This window comes from Liolophura sinensis, chromosome 8, assembly GCF_032854445.1.
Source record: "Liolophura sinensis isolate JHLJ2023 chromosome 8, CUHK_Ljap_v2, whole genome shotgun sequence".
Taxonomy (NCBI): Eukaryota; Metazoa; Mollusca; class Polyplacophora; order Chitonida; family Chitonidae; genus Liolophura; species Liolophura sinensis.
The window spans coordinates 22,327,287-22,349,622 of record NC_088302.1 but is presented as its reverse complement, the minus strand read 5'-3'; the positions used below and the strand labels follow the sequence as shown (position 1 = coordinate 22,349,622).

Below are 22,336 nucleotides of genomic sequence, written 5' to 3'. Positions count from 1 at the left end.
TGCTAATGCGATTGTCTTGAAATTTAACGTGCATGTACAAAGACCTATGATATATCAAATAGAGTTTGCAAAATTTTTAAAAAAATTTTCAGACCTTTGGAAGCTCACTTAATTAAGGCTTTATACAGGGAGAAGAAGTGGAATGTGAGTGAGTGAGTGAGTGAGTGAGTGCTTGGGGTTTAACGTTGTAGTCAACAATTTTCAGTCATATGACGATGAAGGAATCTTTAGGGTATATGTAATGTGCCTCCTTGTAGCAGGACAGATTTCCACTGCTCTTTTATCTAGTGCTGCTTCACTGAGACGACTTACCGAAGGAAAGTAAGCCGCACCGCCCGAGCCATTATACTGATATGGGTCAACTAGTCGTTGCACTATCCCCTTCATGCTGAACGCCAAGCGAGGAAGTTACAACTTCCTCTTTTAAAATCTTAGGTGTGACTCAACCCAGGACTGATCCTGGATCTACCGCTCCCGAAGCTGACGCTCTACCAACTGTGCTATTCAGGCCAGTAAGTAGAATGTGACACATTTGTCAAACAGACAACACTTGAAAGGCAGTATGTCTTAAATATACCAATACCACCACACTGTTATTGACAGCTGTCAACAATGTTAAACAGTGAAACTATCAGCATACTGAAACAGAAACCTAGGTGTGGAGACTATTCAGAGGGCATGAAACTGCATGCAGTTTCATTAGAAGTTTTTACATCTTCATGTACTACTCTGTACAACACTTGTACAATACTGATCAGAGTATTTCATTTTTGCTTGGCTTAGGCAATTTTTTTGCTCTTTACTCTGGTATATGATGAGAGCTTTACTGTGTATGCCATATGACCAATAAAATGACCCTTGAATCTTACAGATTCCCTGTCAAGGCTTGAAATGAACCCACTACACTTTGTGTACCCATGCAATTGAAAGACAAGCACCTTTACCACTCAGCCAATAGTTGCTTACTGAGTACAGAAATTTGGCTCTACATTCATTCATTCTAGAATACTGATAATGACTCTCTAAGAGCTTCGACAAATTCCGAATGCCAGTGTAACTTATGTGTACCTATGAGTTTGTAATTCACCTGAGTAGATTGATTACTGATGATTACTGAACGTAAGTGTCAAATTTGATTCCTTTTTTCCTGTCATCCAATTCAAATTATTCTGCTGCTAATGGAGTACATGTAATACTCACGAATTTCCAAAAAGATTGACAAGGAACAAGGTGTCATTAACCTAATCCTTTATTTATTCATTAATTTTCATTGGTGCACTACGTCGTACTCATTCACCTATACGACGGTGGCCAGCATTATGGTGTGAGGAAACCAGGCTGAGCCAGGGGAAAGCCCACGCCCACACGCAAGATGTCAGAAAACATTCCCACGTACGTCCCTGTTTCGAAAAAATGGTCACAAAAGAACATTACAAAGAAAGAAGAAGTACAACATCAACACAGACCAAAAGTATTTTCAGATACATTGTCGCAGAGCACAGCCGTAAACGTATTGAAATAATCTATGTTTTGTAATGTCTTACCCAGTCCGGTCAGAAAAATCACAGGCGTTAAACTTTCACTTCAGATGCAGGGGCACCAACATGTACATGTATTGACAACGGGAAACTGGTCTTAGCCATACCATTGCATGTACGTTATTAGGGATACTGGGTGGTTTTTCTCGTGAAGCTATATGCATATATTAGCTCAGTAAATACTTTCCTGCAACAGTAGAACATAACAATGACTAAATGTTTACCATTTACTCAATAGGATTGGTTTTCAACACCAGATGCTTTGAAATGTGCGTCTGAATATACGAACCTGAGATAACTAGTGTTGAAATGGACTCTCCTTTTAACCTATGACTTATCCAAGATGGCCCCGACCACTGGCAAGAAAAGTAAAACAGATGATTTAAAACAAGAGGATGTCCTTCAAGCCTTAGTGTTGGCTGACAGTTTTAACACACGCTTTGCACCGATAACACAACAAAGACCAAGGGTAAGTCATTCACCGTTGTTGCTGCTTTTTATAACTGTTTATAGCTGTAGCTATTGCCACTTTGTTGTGATGTTGTTGTTGTTACAACTTGTCATCACGTGTGTGTCACGGATGAAGTGCCTTCTTGGGCTGTTCTTTTAGGTAAATTTTTGGTATTTACTTTTTGTAGAGGAGAGAAGTGCCTTCAACAGCGCAGTCATTTCGTTAGAAACGAGGGTTTTTGGTACATACAAAATAGTAATACTAAAATTGCCACTGACAGGCTGATGCAAGGCCGTTGCCATATGCTTCTTAACCTGGTTACTTCCCTTTATATAATTTTAGCTGTTTTGTTGTAATTTTCCTAAATGAAAAATCCTATATCAACTCATATCTGAAAAGGTTCTTAGCTGTAGCGTAAATTGATTTGGGCTTCAAATCCGCTCAAAGGCTTCCAAATCTACTTGGGTATTAAAGAAGTAGGTAATGTTGTGATAGCATCTCACTAAAATTAGCTATGACTGGCCAAATATCATACAATACTGCCACTGTACATTATTTTATGCCTTGACAAACATGTCGTAGCCTGGACTGAAGCTCTGAATGAATAACTAGACTGTACCCAGTGCTAAACAGGAAAGCTTTTTCCACCGGCTGTTAGTGTGTGTATATAATAGTTGCCCTATAGTACCCCAAAGCCTCTAACACCAATTCACCTTCCATGTCACAATATTGTTTGGGTTACTATAGCACGAGTAAAATGCAATGAGCATTGAAGCTTCAAACTGTGTAGCACTCATGAAATAGTAACCAAAGGCCTCAAATACCAATTCACCTCCCATGTTAAAAGCTTGGTTGGGGCACTATAACACAAGTAATACCGAGCATCGGCATTCCAAACTGCCTATATATTAGTCATCTTATTGTACCACAATGCCTGAAACCCGAAACATCATGCAAATCACAAGCTGAATTAAAATCATGTGATACTGTATGACAAGTAATCAGCCATATACAGAGAGCTGTCCCTCCAAACTGACTATACACTAATCGCCTAATAGCACAACAAATCCTAAAATACCCAACAACTCTCACGACATTCCAGTGTCGGGTCTGGGGTGCTATAATAATACCAGTGCTCCACAGAATTGGTTATTGGTGAGAACTCTGTTTGAGGGATGGGGAGCGGGTTCAGGAATATTGATCAAAATAGTGCCCCGTTGGAGGAGATAATTCGGTGTGTGCTAGCTTGGACTATCCCATAGTGAAGGTTGCATGAGCATTCAGGTGAAATATGTGCACTGTGGTACTTCTAGAGTTGTAATGAATAAAAGGAAATGTGCTGCACCGGAAAATGTGGCTTTATTATGCAGATAAACTTAGGAAAACAAAGGAATATACGTGAATGCAACAGGAAAAGTAATGCTTTCCACATATGTTCACTGTGTTCACAAGCCTCATGGGGTATTCACATGTAAAGAAGAGCCGATTTTCTTCTGCATAATCTGTCCTTTGTGATGTCTACATCCAGAAGTTCCAGCAGTTATGGATGGCTATTCAAGACTTTAAATGATGGTGCTAGAAATTGCCCACGGGATATACATTGCTTCTTTTAGACATGGAACCTAACAAATTATTAACTTTTCCGTGTAGCTGTCCTCGCACATGTTAACGGTCTTCATCCAGACATCCTGATCAAATGGATTAAACGCATGCGGTTGACCGAAGACCTCGCCCATGTGTTGTATTCTTTCTGTGCCTTTGAAGCGGGTTGGTACGCCAGTCAGTATTATTCTTATAATACAGCAAAGGGTGAATGGCAATGGATCAACGTACAAAAGAAAGTCGACAATTTGAATCAGTAGTTGTAAGTAACCTGTAGGCTGTTGGTCTCCTTAGTTGGCATCATATGGTCATACCACTGTCATTACATATCATATGGTATGGTCATACCACTGTCGTTACATATCATATGGTCATACCACTGTCCTTACATATCATATGGTCATACCACTGTCCTTACATATCATATGGTCATACCACTGTCCTTACATATCATATGGTCATACCACTGTCCTTACATATCATATGGTATGGTCATACCACTGTCCTTACATATCATATGGTCATACCACTGTCCTTACATATCATATGGTCATACCACTGTCCTTACATATCATATGGTCATACCACTGTCATTACATATCATATGGTCATACCACTGTCGTTACATATCATATGGTCACACCACTGTCATTACATATCATATGGTCATACCACTGTCCTTACATATCATATGGTCATACCACTGTCCTTACATATCATATGGTCATACCACTGTCATTACATATCATATGGTCATACCACTGTCGTTACATATCATATGGTCATACCACTGTCCTTACATATCATATGGTCATACCACTGTCCTTACATATCATATGGTCATACCACTGTCATTACATATCATATGGTCATACCACTGTCGTTACATATCATTTGGTATGGTCATACCACTGTCGTTACATATCATACTGTCGTTGATTGCAAACAAACAATCCCTATTCAAGGCTGGGATTGAATCTGTGTCTGGCAAACGAAAGACAACACTTTTAAGCACTTTGCCATGACCCACTCCTTTGTATTCTTTTTATGACAAGCTGTCTGAGCTGATTATTTGTTGGTGTTGTAGGCTCTACTCCCGCTGGTGAACGTCCCTCTCTTAGATTATACCCTGGAGTTTCTGACAGCTGCTGGCGTACAGGAGATCATCGTCTATTGCTGTGCTCACTCGGACCAAATCAAGAAACACATTGCGTTAGTAATTTTCCCCTTCCAAACATTTCAGTTTGCTAGTTTGTTTGGTAGAAAAGACATGTTTGTTTCAAATACTGTAGTACATGTACTTCTGTAATTTTAATGTAGTGTAAACCAGTGTGATTTCTGTAGTGTTCAATATATGTATGATAATATTAACATGGACAGTATATAAAATAATTTACTCTCACTGTCGTATTATTATCAACTGTGAGACATTAATGTTTTAAATGAAAGCCAAAGGAATTTGAGTACTGGAGTACTGGTTAAATCAGTGTTCATTCAGTGTGTGTCTGATTAGGGTGAAGCAACCCAGCTCTCTACTCACATGAGCATGTGCCTGTACTTGGACAATTGCTATTCAAAACTTTGATGCACAGAGGCAGTCATTAGCACTTTTCTTGGTCATGCTATTAACTCGGATGCTCGAAATTATGAATAGTTGTTTTTTGCTTTATGTATTTTTCAGGAAATCCAAATGGGGAGACAACTCTGGAACGTGTTCAGTGATGGTGATTGTGTCAGAGGACAGTTTATCAGTTGGGGATGCTCTAAGGGATGTGGATGACAAGTCCTTGATTCGCTCAGATTTCGTTCTCGTCACTGGTGATGTTGTGGCAAATATTAGGCTGAAGCATATTGTTGAAGTACACAGGTGAGTGACGTTCAGTTTAACTCTCACTATATTTTACTTCATGTCTGCTTCATGTGGGATTTAGTTTCATGGCTACATCATCTGTGGCATACATATGTGTTTTTGTGATGTACAACAGCATTTTATTCCAATACATTTACTTCAACAACGATTTTTTGTTGTCGCGTAAAAGAAATTACATGTGTATATCCTTTGAAATTTTGGAACTGGCGTTAAACCAGACCTAAGCGGCCACAGCCATGGTGTTTCTGACATACTTGGCAATGCTATGAATTGACTTTTAATCTGAAAGTCTTATGATGCCGTGGTATGCGCGATGTTAGAGCGACCAAACACACAATGTCACATCACTCGCACTCCACACACATATAACTAGAAGGCAAACACGGTTTGGATGACTTTAGTGGAAATATCTGCTCACAGATTGCTTACTCTGCTTTTCGATATTTTCAGTTTTCGATTTAAAGTGTTCTTTTTAAACTTTAGGTGGGATACTTAATTGATACATACATATATTTGGTCTAGTGTTGTGTTTTGTTTTAAGCATGTCATACAATGCATACATATATTTGGTCTAGCGTTGTGTTTTGTTTTAAGCGTGTCAGACAATACATACATATATTTGGTCTTGTTTTGTTTTAAGCGGGTCATACAATGCATACATATATTTGGTCTAGTGTTGTCTTTTCTTGTAAGAATGTTGGGCAGTCCATAACCGTGACCAGCAGCATCGTACGCCATACAAAGTACCTTTATTTATGGTTTCATAAATTTCAATCCTTCAGACCATATATTTGGTCTAGTGTTGTCTTTTCTTTTAAGAATGTTGGGCAGTCCATAACCGTGACCAGCAGCATCATACTCCATACAAAGTACTTTTATTTATGGTTTCATAAATTTCAATCCTTCAGACCATATATTTGGTCTAGTGTTGTCTTTTCTTTTAAGAATGTTGGGCAGTCCATAACCGTGACCAGCAGCATCATACTCCATACAAAGTACCTTTATTTATGGTTTCATAAATTTCAATCCTTCAGACCATATATTTGGTCTAGTGTTGTCTTTTCTTTTAAGAATGTTGGGCAGTCCATAACCGTGACCAGCAGCATCATACTCCATACAAAGTACCTTTATTTATGGTTTCATAAATTTCAATCCTTCAGGATTGTGAAAGTTAAACTTCAGTATTCTTGAGCATGACAGATAATAAATGGGCTACTGTACGGTTATGGCGTGCTAGCTGATCCAGTCTTTGGAACAAGGTTCCAGTAGGATTCATGCAATTGCAGTATCTCGTTCATTCAGTAAACTATAATCTCTGAACAGAGATTCTAATAGAGTACTAATAAGGATCATGAAGACATCTAAGGTCGACATGGACATGCAATACTGGGTCATTTTCGCTTTTGATGTAGACAAAATTTTTTTGAAAATTTCACCCTAGATTAAGTTGCACAGTTTGCCTGATTCTGAGAGGACCGTTGATGTGAAATATGAAATCCTGGTCGAGAAAGTTCAGCACCAAACATAATATTTTGTGATATGTACATGTACATGTATGCAGCATTTTGGGTCAAATTTAATGTCATTTTTACCGTATATATGTAATTGTTTGGAAGTAGTAACTCACACATATACATCTGTATATGTATAAAGCATACAAACTGCATGTGCACAAAATAAGTATATAATTACAGAATACGGCGAGAGAAAGAAAAATGTGCGGTGATGACCTTAATTTACAAGCATGCATCGCCTGGACACAAAACTCGGTGTCGTGAAGAGGATTTTGTGATGGCCATGGAATCCAGAACAAACAGATTGCTGCATTACCAGAAAACAATGCACCAGAAAATCTTTGAGATACCAAGGGTAGGTACATGTAAAGTGAGCTACAAAAGTAAACTTGCATGTATTTGTATAAATGAAAGCAAATGTAAAGAAGGTTTACATCTGGCAGAGATGGTACATGTGCATATATTTACATGTAGATATCAGAATATGGAATTTTGTTTTTTAATGGGAGTGGTAGATCCAGGGTCAATCCTGGGTCGAGTCACACCTACATGTAAGAGCATGATTGTGTCTGTTACAAGAAGTGGTTACATACACGTAACATACACGTATACATTTTTTTCTGTTCTAGAAAGGTTTTATATAAGTCTGTGCCTGTTACACAGAGTATTGATGTAAATCTGTAACAGAAATCATTTATGTAAGTCTACATGTACAGGGAGTGTTTACATAAATCTCTGTTTCTGTTAGTGTTTACATAAATCTCTGTTTCTGTTAGTGTTTACATAAATCTCTGTTTCCTTTGGTGTTTACATAAATCTCTGTTTCTGTTTGTGTTTACACAAATCTCTGTTACAGGAAGTGTTTAGATAAATCTCTGTTTCCATTAGTGTTTGCATAAATCTTGGTTTCCATTAGTATTTAATAAATCTCTGTTACAGGAAGTGTTTACAGAGCACAGTGACGTGGAGCTGATGTATGACTGTCTGGATACCCACATTGCCATCTGCTCTCCGCTGGTACCACAACTATACAAAGATAACTTTGATTACCAAACAAGGGATGATTTTGTACGAGGCATTCTCATTAATGAAGAAGTAAGTAATTGGTGAAGCAGAGAATTGTGTTTGTGTGAAAATGCTAGAAAACGGTTCAGTCAAGCAGAAGTTCTTGTCTGATGGAGAATGTGACTGTTGTATTACTCACCTCATGATGACAAAGAAAAAATCACAGTTTACTTATTTTTGGGGTTTTAAATTATACATGTATGTAGCCTTGGATGAATCTTTCTGACCAATTAGCTGTTCCATCTGAATGTTTTTTTTTATCTGGTGGCACATGGCAGTGAGAAAGTGGCCCTGGCTGAGTGGCCAGAGTGCTTACCTTTCAGTTGACGCTCTTAGGGTCATGATGTGCAGTCTAACATTTGTTGAAGCTCACTAGTCTGGTGTGTATATATACCTGTATGCCATTTGCCAAAGGGTAGTTAACCTCAGGCACTCTGGTTTCCTTCTACCAGCCCGGATAGCGCAGTTGGTAGAGCGTCTGCTTCGGGAGTGGTAGATCCAGGATCAATCCTGGGACGAGTCACACCTAAGTCTTTAAAAGAGGAAGTTGTAACTTCCTCGCTTGGCCTTTAGCATGAAGGGGATAGTGCAACGACTGGTTGACCCGTGTCATTATAATGGCTCAGGCGGGGCGCCATACTTGCCTTCGGTAAGTCATCTCGGTGGAAATCTGTCCTGCTACAAGGTGTGGTTAGGTTAAGTGTGGTTAGGTGTGCCAAGATTGACTCTGGATCTACCGCTCCTGAAGCCAATGCTCTACGAACTGTGCTACCGCCACTGTCATCTAAGTGAAAATTCATGATAGTATTGCATTAGACAACAATCAAAATCAATCAGACATTCCATGAGGGATTAATTATTTTTTGTTTTCTCTTCTTCAGATTTTGGGTAACACTATGCATGTTCATTTCCTCACAGACGAGTATGCTGCCAGAGTCTCGAATGTGCTCATGTATGATGCTATTAGGTGAGTGCCCCCTGTCTCCAGGTGTACCCATCCCGTGGTTGATCCAGCTGTCAGGTGCTTCTCTTGAAACTGTAAACCTGTTGAAGCAGGTTAAATGTGCAAGCCAGGACTTTAGATGAAATTTTCTATTGGTCCACCCATTTGCAGAATCCTTTGCAGGACCATATGCAAGGACATTTTGATACCCTTTACAGATGCCCAAATTACAACATGCCCAAATTACAACACTCCCTCCTTAAAAGGGCAACTTTTCGGGAATATTTCTTAATAAATTTATCTAGCCTATGGTAATAAAAAATTCCCTACATTCATGTGTGTGGATTGTGTAAAGGCCCTATAATTTGGTATATAAGGCATTGAATTCAGGTTTCATGATATTTCAAGATATCGTAGCCCAAATAAGCTTCCTAAGAGGGTGTCCAAATTGAAAGGTCATAATCGGCTCAGCTCTGACTGAATTTTCATTTTATGTGTTGAATATGAGGATTTGGCATATACATTTAGCAGTACATATGTCAGTTATTTATTTAACTTGCTTTTAAAGCTGTACTCCAGAATTTATCATGGTAAGGAAGCAGTCAGGAATCGGTATTACTTTTCAGAAATCCAGAATAATCCATCCTCGTTTACCAGGTAAACATGGTAACTGAGAAATGCCCTGACTAGATGTTACAGTTGTCTGTGGTGATGTTTATTTCAGTTAGCTCATAAACCTTACTTTCTGCACATACACGTGTACAATGTAGATATGAAATTTGCTCTACACTTTTGTATTTCACCTAAATTTTAGCATTTTTTAGGTGACACAGTTTGCGTGTGTTTAATTGATTCGTCCACCTGCTTAAGAATTTTTATGAAATGTGATTAATTTCTTATCAAAAGAACTTAAGGGTGGCTGAAAAATATCATTTGAGGCCCTTTATGTGCTTCTGAAAGTAGATTTTTACATACCAAATTTTAGGTGAAATACTGTATTTTCAGATCGATATAATTAACTGTGAAATATAATAAACAAAATTGTTTCTACAACTTGTTTTTTTTTTTTTCAGTCAGGACATCATTAACAGATGGAGTTTCCCTTTTGTCCCCGATGTAAACATTTCCAGTCACAACACAGATGTGGTCTCTTACGGCCGACACAACATTTACCGAAGTCAAGACGTAACTCTGGCTAGGTTTGTTCTCTTTGCTAAGACCATTTAATAGTGATCCACAAATTGCATTTCGGTATTAATGATGACATGATAGAGTTTAGAAAGAAATTTAAGCTGCCAAGTATAGTTGAATCTCTCAAAAGCTGCACCCAATTAATAAACGGATTTCATGCCAAAATGGAGATATCTTCTGGAGACTTCAGGGTGGAATACAAAAATCTTATCCCCCTTGATGGTGGCCAAATTTTCCCAGTCAGGCAGTACTATAAATAGTACTGTATTTTTGGTTTTCACCTCAACCTGCTACATTATTCTGGTAAGACCAAAATAATAATGGTAACAATGGATCACTAAGCTAATATCTTCCCGGGAAGTTTTATCCTCTCATTATTTGTGAGAATCTTTTACATGTACATCTCGCATGGTGTTGTGTTATTGTTATGATCTCCTCACAGGGGCTGCGTACTGGAGAAGAACGTTGTTATTGGATCCGGGACCTCTGTGGGCAGTAACACGACCATCTCTGGCTCTGTCATCGGAAGGAATTGTAAAATAGGTAGTGATTACCAGCCTTATTAATGTCTGGACTGAATATGGACATTTCACATTTGTCAGTTCTCATGTACATGTGATGATTTTGTCCCTACAAGTAACTTTATAGTAGGATGAATTAACAGCAGCTGTCATGTACTGTAATGTGTGTGAATACGTTGGTACAGTGTACAGACATTCTAACATCAGGGGGGATAACTCTCTAAATGGGCTGCAGGGCACAATGTAACACAATTAGTCAATTACTAAATATTAAAGCAGTTACTCATTGCGAAGAGGAAGCCATTTAATACTGAGCAAGGTTTAAAATTATATATATCCCCATTGTTGTTTTTCCTCACTTTGTTTGAGGTATAATTGAGCGGGCAGCAGAATGTGTATAAAATGACCAATGAGAATTGATAATGACAGTTGATTAGGGACAATATGTTACATATATGATACCAGACAATGTAGGGTCAAAGAGGGTAAGCAAAAAGCTTTGTTTTCAACACTTTGCCTTTGGTCGTATGTACGGACTTCTGCCAGCAACGTGCGGATGATCGGTGGTTTCCCCCGGGCTTTGTCTCCTTCCATCATGCTGGCCTCCATCATATAACAAATGAAATATTCTTGAGTACAGTGTAAAACCTCAATCAAATCAATAAATGAATGAATTCTTTTCAGTATGATGTTGAGTAATAGGTTATTTTATGTGGTGTTTGCTTCAGGTGAAAATGTGATGATTGAAGGTTCATATTTGTGGGATGGAGTGACAGTTGAGGATAACTGTACGGTAACCACGGCGATAATCTGTGATCATGTGACATTGTATCAAGGTGTGACCATTCAGCCAGGAGCTATTCTCTCATGGAAGGTAAAAATGATGGAAACAAGTTCAATATGGCCTGATACATAAATATATATTTGTTCATGTATTTAAATTGTACTGGATCAGACTTTCAAGTTAGGCATCACCCCGAATTTTCATCCAGAATACAGTCAATTGGTAATGAAGGATTTTGTCTCAAAGTATAGGTAATGGGACATGACCTGATACCGTTTCAGTTCGTTGGCTACTGCCCAAAGATCGGTGGTTTTCCCTGGATAACCCAGTTTCCTCCAACAGTAAAACTGATTCTCATCATATGAGTGAAAAATTGTTCTGTTATTAAAGCAACAACCAAATAAATGACCAAATTTGTTTTCTGTGCATTTCTGTTTCTTCCATGCATAAATCTTACTGTCACTGTATTTAGTGCAAAAACCTTGGGTAACAATGAAATAAATAAGTAAAGTAAGGTTTATGAATATGAAAGTTTTTTGAATAAGTGCTGTATTCTTTATAAAGGTGTCACTAAAAAAAAATAAATAAAAAAAAAAAAAATAAAAATGGTGACTTATTGTGACCAAGAGCAAAATATTGGCTGCACATAATGGACTGTTAAGGGAATAACACCCATGGGCAACTAACACATGTATGCTTTAATACATTCCGTCTCCTCGCAAAATAACTCTGGCCACCATCGTATAAGTGACATATCTCTCAGTACAGCATAAAACACTGTTGCCTGTAATTTCAGGTGAAGGTTGGTCCAAATGTGACGGTCAAGCCAGGGTCGCTGTTGACCGCTGAGCTGGTCAAGGAGATGGACGAGTGGGGAGAGTCTGGGGAAGAGGATATTCCAGGTATTAAGACGTTGAAATGTCATCTTTATGCATTTTTACTAACACGTATAGAGTTGAATATGACATAGCTTTTTACATTTGACAGCTGCATGGATGAGTTCATGCTTCTGAAATTTTTGAAACGGGGGTTTGTATTTGTGAACAAGATGAAAGCTATTGTATTTCACATTTTTTTTGGCATTTTTAAGTGACATATTTTGCTTGAAATTTATGGAATTGCAGATTATACGCCAATAGTGTTCCATGCCCTGCATTGATTCATCCACATTTTAAGGCCACCAAGATTTTTTTGTGAAGTTATTTTTACGTACCAGACTTAAGGTGAAATAGAGTAAACCATAAACTGATCTTTGCCAACTCAAGGCCTTCACAGAGAAACAATGTATTGGAAACATGTAGTTCAGAGTCCAATCAAAAAATACATCACTATATATAAAACAAGATACTGTAATTCTACAACCTTTTCGCATGATTGCAAAGTGTTTGTTCATGCATATTCTGAAGGCATTATTCTGTATAGACTGATAAAATTATACATTTTGTGAAGCCCTGAAACTGACAAATCCAACCATTGGAGTTTTGTTTCCAAAATCAATTTAAAAATGTACATAAATTGCATTGAAAGTTGCTTTCTATATGCAAAACAGCAGAGGAATTGGAGTAAAGCATCATGTTGTTTGAAAAGTGAAGGTACATTTATACCTACAAAAAGCAACAACACAACCAGTAGTGCTGTCTCCGCAACTGTCCCTACGAGCAGGGGAAGAAGGGTAGTGGGATGTTTCAAGTAGGGTTTGCAAATTTGGTATTCCATCAGTAAATCACATCAATTTAATTTACCGTTGTGTGTTAATACTGCTCACTATTTTTTGCTATGCAACGCAGTCCCTTGTTTAAATGTTAGCATTACCTAAAGGTGACTTGTTTTGCAGATGCTGGTATTGAGAACCCTGAATGTTTCGGGACTCAGGCAGAGGCGTTTGTATACAATCCGCGGGCGGACATTGACGATGAAGATGGGGATGCTCTGGGGGATGTGTGGGGAATGCCATCCCTGTCTGAGGATGAGGATGAAGAGGAGGAAGTCAGCAGTGAGGATAGTTTCAGTGAGGAAGGGATGTCGCCATCAGGGAGTCCTCCCCCAGATGACAGTCGCTGTGAGTCTGAAATTTATCAGTAGTACTGATTGGTCTCTAACACCAGGCTATTTTGACTCAGGCTCATGTTTATCCTCATGCGTCCTAAAGCCTACAGATTTTTTTTTTTCAGACTATTTTGTTAGAATTGAAGAAATTGAGTTTCTTACAGTTTTGTGTAAAAAGTAAATAACTTCATTGATTCATGAATTTCTGATAAAGAAAACCATGCAGTTTTGTGTGAAAGGACAAAACTTCATTGATACATGAATGTATTTACTTATTTGATTGGTGTTTTACGCCGTACTTAAGAGTATTTCACTTATAAGACAGTGGCCAGCATTATGTTGAATGGAAAACGGGCAGAGCCCGGGGAGAACCCACCACCATCCACAGGTTGCTGGCAGACCTTCCCATTTATGACCGGAGAGGAAGCCAGCATGAACTGGACTTGAACTCACAGTGACTGCATTGGTGAGAGGCTCCTGTATCATTACGCTGAGTTGAATCGATAAAAATGAAAAACATACAGTTTTGCGTAAAAGTAAAAAACCCCATTGATGAAGATAGATAGAACATCAGTGTAGTCATCCCTACTCTGGAATGTTATCCAAATCATCCTGGTGGAAACAAAGACTGAACTTTTTCTGTCATGAAAGACATAAAATCAGGCCGTTGTAGTTCTGTTGTTTGTTTTACAGTGTTTTACACAGAAGTTTTGGACACCATGGAACGTGCTAAGGAGGAAAATATCAGTACAGAAAACACAATTTTGGAAATCAATTCGCTGAAGTAAGTTTTCTGTCATCTGCCGGCAGAGGAAATGGTTAAGTCACGCTTCATGCACAGCGATTTGTGACTCTTAACATTGGCTAGTACACTGAAACATGTTAAAAGGGACCATGCTCTGGACCAATAAAAAATGTGTATAGGGCTATGTGCATTGTATTTACAAAAATTGAGAGAGCAAATGTACAGCCATTATAACTTTATTTAACATGTGCAGGTATTTCAGCCACAAATTTGAATAGACACTCCATTTCATTCACTATTTCACAGTAACCATTTGTTAAAGTTTTTGGATTTGGCGGGGAAAAAAAACCCTTATTGGCGAGTGACATCTCGATTTTCTGGTCTTTCAATCCTGTTTATTGTTTTGAAGCGATCACAGTTGAGATCTGCTGCATTTTTAAATTTGCTTTTATGTACAAGTACAATTTAATGGCTTTTTTCTGGGTTTGTTACTTAACAAAGACAACGCAAACAAACCCTCATCAGCACAAGACCACAGTGGGTCAGGGGTTTTAAGACATTGCTTGCAGGATTAGTGTTGATTTTGTTGGTTGAAGGGGCCTTGGCTGGACACATGTTATGCGGACGCACAGACGAGTTCCATAAAGACAATACGTAGCAGAGAGTCAGTTTTCACAGGTCTGATTAACACTGTTTGTACAAAATGGGCCTTCTAAACATGGCCGGTGTTCAGAGCTGACAGGTTCCAATATATCATGGTTGGGTTGTTTGTGTTTAAATGGAAGAAAAGGTGAACCGCGTATAGCAGCCGGTGTTGACAGGATTCCAGTATATCAAGTGTCGGGTTTTCACAAGTTTCAGTGTGGACCACAAATACCTGGAGGACAAAGAGAACTTCATACACCTTGCTCATATACTGATTGCTGTAACATTTTGTTAGATGAAGGAATGTTTGACTTGTTTTCCTTTGATTGATTAACGTTGATGAGCCGTAAGGTAGTATGAAGTAATGTTTGTCCTGTTTTTGTCTGACAAACTGAGTTTAGTGTATGACAAATCACAATTTGTGACCCCGGCTTTGTGGGTTGTTGACATTCAACTTGCATCTTGAGGCGTTTCCTCTGTTGGAGATGCATGATAAATTAAAGGTTGCAAAAAGAAGAAAAGATAAAAGTATACTCAAAAAAAATATTAATGTTGTTTTCTCCCAGTATTAAGTAATGTGTTAACTCATTAATAAGGGTATTAATCCAGGAGTTATTTCAGTGTGAAAACTTCGTGGTCGGCAGTCCCAACATAATGCTCTTTTTCAATAGTTCCTCTTTTTGTGGTCCATTTTTAGGCATGCCTACAATATCAATATCCATGATGTGAACATCCTTGTTATGAAGGCTGTAATAGAGTTCCCTCAAGCTCACACCACCCTGGAACCTCCACAACTTCTGATTGTACTTCAGAAGGTAAGGCTGTAATAGAGTTCCCTCAAGCTCACACCACCCTGGAACCTTCACAACTTCTGACTGTACTTCAGAAGGTAAGGCTGTAATAGAGTTCCCTCAAGCTCACACCACCCTGGAACCTTCTCATCTTCTGATTGTACTTTAGAAGGTAAGGCTGTAATAGAGTTCCCCCAAGCTTACATCACCCTGGAGCCTTCTCAACTTCTGTACTTCAGAAGGTAAGGCTGTTCCCTCAAGCTCACACCACCCTGGGGCCTTCTCAACTTCTGATTGTACTTCAGAAGGTAAAGCTGTGATAGAGTTCCCCGAAGCTCACACCACCCTGGAACCTTCACAACTTCTGACTGTACTTCAGGAGGTAAGGCTGTAATAGAGTTCCCTCAGGCTCACACCACCCTGGAACCTTCACAACTTCTGACTGTACTTCAGAAGGTAAGGCTGTAATAGAGTTCCCTCAAGCTCACACCACCCTGGAACCTTCTCAACTTCTGATTGTACTTTAGAAGGTAAGGCTGTAATAGAGTTCCCCCAAGCTCACATCACCCTGGAGCCTTCTCAACTTCTGACTGTACTTCAGAAGGTAAGGCTGTTCCCTCAAGCTCACACCACCCTGGAACCTTCTCAACTTCTGATTGTACTTCAGAAGGTAAAGCTGTGATAGAGTTTTCCCAAGCTCACACCACCCTGGAACCTTCTCAACTTCTGACTGTACTTCAGAAGGTAAGGCAGTAACTGAGTTCCCCCCAGCTCACACCAGCCTGGAACCTTCACAACTTCTGACTGTACTTCAGAAGGTAAGGTAGTAACTGAGTTCCCCCCAGCTCACACCAGCCTGGAACCTTCACAACTTCTGACTGTTCTTCAGAAGGTAAGGCTGTAATAGAGTTCTCTCAAGCTCACACCACCCTGAAACCTTCACAACTTCTGACTGTACTTCAGAAGGTAAGGCAGTAACTGAGTTCCCCCCAGCTCACACCACCCTGGAACCTTCTCAACTTGTGATTGTACTTCAGAAGGTAAGGTTGTAATAGAGTTCCTGCAAGCTCACACCACCCTGAAGCCTTCTCAACTTCTGACTGTACTTCAGAAGGTAAGGCAGTAATTGAGTTCTTCCAAGCTCACACCACCCTGGAGCCTTCTCAACTTCTGACTGTACTTGATAAGGTAAGGCAGTAATAAAGTTCCCCCAAGCTCACACCACCCTGGAACCTTCACAACTTCTGACTGTACTTCAGAAGGTAAGACTGTAATAGAGTTCTCGTAATCTAATACCACCCTGGAACCTTCTCAGCTCTGGACAGTTCTTGAGAAGGTAAGGCCGTAATAGAGTTTTCCGAAGCTAACTCCACACTTGAACCTTCTCTGCTTCTGACAGCTTCTTCAAGTAAGGCAGTAATAGAGTTTCCCCCAAGTTAACTTGATCATTTGCATTACTGGTATCACTATCACTAGTTCAAATTCTGGCCTTGTTAATTAGGTTGTTGTTAGCCACTTTTTAACTTGATAAACCTGCAAGCAGTTGACATCGTTAACTCTTTCTGCACGGCCAGTGCTTCTGCCAGATGCTCTTGTTTTCTACATGTTGATGAAAAATATCTTTTATCTTTTCTTTTTTCTTCAGCATTTGATTAAACATCTTCAGCTGATTAAAAATTACATCAAGAGTGTTGAGTCACAGCGGGACTGTCTCACAGCATTAGAGGTAGGAAAGAGTTCCTGCTGTGTTTTGCTTTCAAGACAAAAGGGTGCATGATTCGAGTCAAGTAAGATGGGAATTCTTCTTGCTCTGAAAGTGGTAGGAAAACAAATTGTCATTGATTTGACAGGATACTACAGTAAAGGAATGTTGAAAGTGAATAAATTATCTGTGATAATGACTGATATTCTGCTAATGCCAATATGACTGTTAAATTTAAACTAACCAGTCAACATTCAGAATAGTATATTAAGAGCGCTGTAAAGGACATTTCTGTCAAGACTACATGGACACATACTGTATCTGATACTTATTACAAAATGATTGGCCTTAAGAGTACTTACATTACCTTTGTCCTATATTTTGGCCAAAGTTCAATTCTCCAATAGCTCTTTATGGCTGATTGAGACAAAAGCGTCCTCACTAAAAACTGACTAAAAACTGGACGTCCGCGTTGGGGCGCTGGGGCATACTGTGAAGTACTGAATTTCTGCGTGAAACTAATTTTCACAGATTTCGACTGCGAAAAATAATTTCAGCTAAAAAAATACCCTGTATTGAATCACATACTACAGGTAGTAGTAGTAATGAAGTGTAATCTTTGCCAGGGTGACAGGAGTTGCACTACAAAAGCGTTACCTGCCAGCAAAATTTTTTCACAGCAGGGAAGGGAAATTATGGTTTAAATATATACAAATTCTGGTGCCAAGGTTTGATCAATGTTTGCTTTGCCCATAAAGCGAAAGAAAAGTAGGTACCAACATGTGCTGGCTTCTAATGAATGTCGCTCTGGTACACGCTATCCCATTGGCTGTATCTCTCCTGTGGCCCAATAAGTGAGCTTCTAACACACTGTGAAGTGTGTACAACAACACAATGGCTGTTTGACGGCTACGGCAATGTGTGTGGTTTCTGACCTGCTACAGAGGACGATTAAAACTGAAAACAATGCAAAACTTACTGTGTTGTTTAATAAAGAATGAGTCACTGACGCTGATAATGGTAAATTCATATGTCTTGTATTGAACTTCTCAAAAGGTGACAGGTCACTTTGCCAGGTGTTAAAAAGTACTCATTAATGATTTTAAAAGAAGTGACACCTGTTAAAGTACTGCTCACGGCAGGTGCGAAAGTAATCTTCTTACGCAGTGTTACTCCATCACCCATTGTTTTAATCTCTGATCCAGATCACGAGGATTAGCGACACCGCAGGAAACAAAGGAGGATTAAAGCCACCCATGATTTGATTTACCTATTTGATGTGCTTGAATAATTTCAGCCATATTATATCATGGAAGATTTTAAGATTTGTTTTTCAGTATTCTCTTAAATACACAATTCCTGTAAACATATTTTTGGAGAAAAAACGTGAAAAATAAATTCCAGCGAATAATAGATTCCCTTGAATAATAAGTACTTCACAGTATACTGGAAGTTGGAGTTAGAATCTTGACGGTACATGGTCTTCATGCATAAAAGTTGGCGAATGGAGTGTTTTCTAACCCCATCTTTGGTATATTCACTAGAGTGTACCTCCCAAGAACTAGTATCTCTCAAAGGCCAGATAAAGGTGGTACCTGATACTTGTGGTAACTATCAAGTTGTTGTTTATCCACCCATAGATCTTAACACCATCATTTCAGTAACATAATCTTAGTCATGAATTAAGATGAATTAAACACTTCTTTGTTTTGGGTAAGTTAACCCTACCTACCTACGGAAAGAACACCCGACCCAAAAGGTTTGGTTTCCCTAAAATCAGCATTTTAACTTTTTTTTTTGATTAAATGCATTGAAATCAGTTTTAATTTGAAGACTGAATAAGGTCAGAGGGAAATTCCCAAAGAAATATTCTCTGGAATAACTCTGTAATACTAGTAACACAATGACCCTAAGCCTCTCAACAATGCAATCACCATGAGTTCAAATCCAGCTCATGCTGGCTTCCTTTCAGGTAATACATGGCAAGGTCTGCTAGCAAAGCTCTGATCTGTTTCCTCCTACCATAATGCTGATTGTTGTCATATAAGTGACATATATTTTTGAGTATGGTGTAAAACTGTAGACTGTTCAAATGAAATCAAACCAGTTAATACTCATGGAATCCATTATTCAGAAAAAAAATTAAAAATGAAGGAATTAATAAATAAATTATGAAATTATGCATCTCAATCAAAATTTACTAATTCAGCTTGTTATCTCAAACAATATTTTAATTTTGGCCTATATACAACATACAAAAAACAGTTCTCATCCCCAAAAGTACTTAAATACAACACAGAAAAAAACCAGGAGGAAGGAATTTTCAGGAACATTATTTCAGTAATCTGTTACTCAGAGGTAAAAAGAGTTATTCCAATATTCAGTGTCGTGATAAGAGTTGGATAAACTTTTTGTGACGTCAGAATTCTTAACCTGTGATAGCATGGTCCCATAAATATCACCATAGAATTCAAATGTTTGAGTGCCTTAAACTCTTTTGACAAAAATCTAAAAAAAGTAAATGAAAGTAAATAAATCTTTGCATAGTTTTAAGTGGTCTATTTAGTGATGCCTCCTTTGATTTTCAGAGGTCTTTTCCTTTAAATCCAAACAACATACATGTACATGTACCCATGATATGAATGGTCAGTACAAATATTCCAGCTTTCAGATTGTGTACAATGCATGTTGTAGTGGTATTCTTGTGGTTTTGGTACGTTTTATAAAAACGAAAATATCTTTTTTATTTCCAGGAGCTGAGCTTGGGAAATCCCTCCATCAAAGCTATTTTAGTGAAACTCATTCACCTGTTGTATGAGAAGGATATTCTCATGGAGCAGGTCATTATCCAGTGGTACAAGGATATCCCCCAGTTCGAGGAGAAGGATGCCAAGATGGCTGTGCGACAGCAGGTATAGACTATGCACTGGTATTTGTCACCTTTATATAGTGAATTTGCCGGCTTCACTTAAACAAAAAATGTATATCATCAGCCATTCAAGTGGTACTGTGTTGTAACACCCCTCTTATGTTATACTTGCTCTTTTCTCTACAACATATCAAAAAGGGTAAAAATTAGGGTAAATTTCAAAATCTAGGGAGGGTTCACTGTACATATCTGCTTTAACCTCTGTAACCTTCAGCAGTGTTTGAGCTCATGCATGAATCAGCTCACAGGATAAACAAACATAGCCGCGTATGTAATACTGGAAACATTAGCTGCAGTGCATGTATGTTTGTGTTTGCACAGTGCCTTTTGTTATTATCATGCATGGCATTCCTGAGTTTGACTTTGTTTATGAACATCATTTGCTGTAGAAATGTTTGGCCCACTGAAACTGCATTGTACATGTAGCTGCACACATACCTATCCTTTTTGTTTAGTGAAGAGTAGTGCAGTGACAAAACCTGTATAATGAACATGCTGACGTGTGGTTATTTACATCACATAAATTTATTGTAGCGCATAAATTTATTGTAATCATTCTATGGTTTTGACGTTTCTTATCAAAAGTCATTCTGGCCTAAACTGTGAAGTTAAAGGCAAAGAACACACAGGCACGAAGTATGTCAGATGAAAGACCATTAAATTTTGTCCAGGCAGATGGTTTGATTCATTTTTTAGAATATTTTTTCTGTATATTTGACCTAGTAAAATACATTTAAAACTTCTGGATTCTACTGTGGTCTTTTCCCAGCATATTGGGACCAGTGATGTCACTTCAGCTTTTTTCCACTGGACACACCTAGATTGCTATGTTTCATCATTCAAAATGCATCTGTGAATGCATTCAACAAATGGACCCTGAAACAAACTATTTCAAGTCAAGAATATTGCTGGGACGTCACTGACACCCTGTGGGCCCCAACAGACCACCATAGAATCCTATGTTTTGCATGTATTTTAGTCAGAGGAATTCTAAGGAAATACATCAAGCTCTTTTCCTGGACATTGTTTAATGGTTTGTCATCTGATCAATACTTCATTTTAATGTATCCTTTGCATTTCATTTTTCATTGAAGCCTTTGTAATGATCCGCATGAAGTTGCAATGTCCTTTTGTGGATGAACTGGCAGCCTATTGCTCCAGCCTTTCCAGAGAACACTGGTTAGTTCAGCTGCGACCTGAGGCGTCATCTGGCAGTTTTATTTTGACGACAACTTCCCATCAAGAGTGCCAAAAAATAAGACTAAATAAACTCTTTGATTCCCTTCTGTGTTATTTAATAACTGGATGTAAATTCCACTTCATGTTGACAGAGATTAATCAGAGCCTTCCGTGGCTTTTGTTTATAACCTTGATTATTGACTCACTCTTTTGTCCCCAGGTGGCGCCACTAATTCAATGGTTACAAGAGGCCGAAGAGGAATCAGACGAGGAAGATGATTAATAGGGTTAAAATTCGCTTTGTCATCGATAAATTATACTGTCACAATCACAGAAATAAAACCATCCCATTCTACCATGAAATCTGAGTGTGATTAAAAAGTCTTCATGTTTACTGAAGTATGTACCAATTATCTGACACGCTACTGGCGTGATTGGCAGCGCAGATGCTGCCCTTTAAAAATGGCCGACTTTTTGGAGAATCTTTCTTCTTACTTCCAAAGGTTACCATATCACATCACATTTTCACTGGATCCGCATGTGTTTCTACTGTTCCAACACTTTTTTTCCTGCTCTGTATCTAAACGTGATTTTGTATCTTTTGTAGTTTTGTATGCCCATATTACAGACTGTTTTATGGTTCTTCACAATCCAGTCGTCCTTATGTAAACTTGTTGGCGTAATCACTACATCTTTATCCACAGACATGCTTCACTAAGGAGATATAAAATTCTTTACCTGTACTTTCTGCCTGTGGCACAAGAGCAGAATGTAATATTAAAAAACTAGTCACATCACTTTAAAAATTTACAATATTGTT

The 22,336-nt window shown here is 38.5% G+C and overlaps 1 protein-coding gene across 1 annotated transcript; it reads left to right on the top strand.

Moving 5' to 3' along the window:
- The first annotated feature begins 1,881 nt into the window (after positions 1–1,881).
- On the top strand, positions 1,882–22,017 carry LOC135472778 (translation initiation factor eIF2B subunit epsilon-like). The gene is made up of 16 exons (XM_064752445.1): positions 1,882–2,007; positions 4,679–4,803; positions 5,273–5,458; positions 7,156–7,330; positions 7,915–8,070; positions 8,922–9,007; positions 10,057–10,182; positions 10,617–10,717; positions 11,424–11,569; positions 12,276–12,381; positions 13,314–13,538; positions 14,219–14,309; positions 15,613–15,730; positions 17,352–17,432; positions 20,162–20,320; positions 21,737–22,017. The coding sequence occupies exons 1-16, from the start codon at positions 1,882–1,884 to the stop codon at positions 21,797–21,799; spliced, it is 2,070 nt and encodes a 689-aa protein (XP_064608515.1). The 3' UTR covers positions 21,800–22,017.
- The last annotated feature ends 319 nt before the right edge of the window (positions 22,018–22,336 follow it).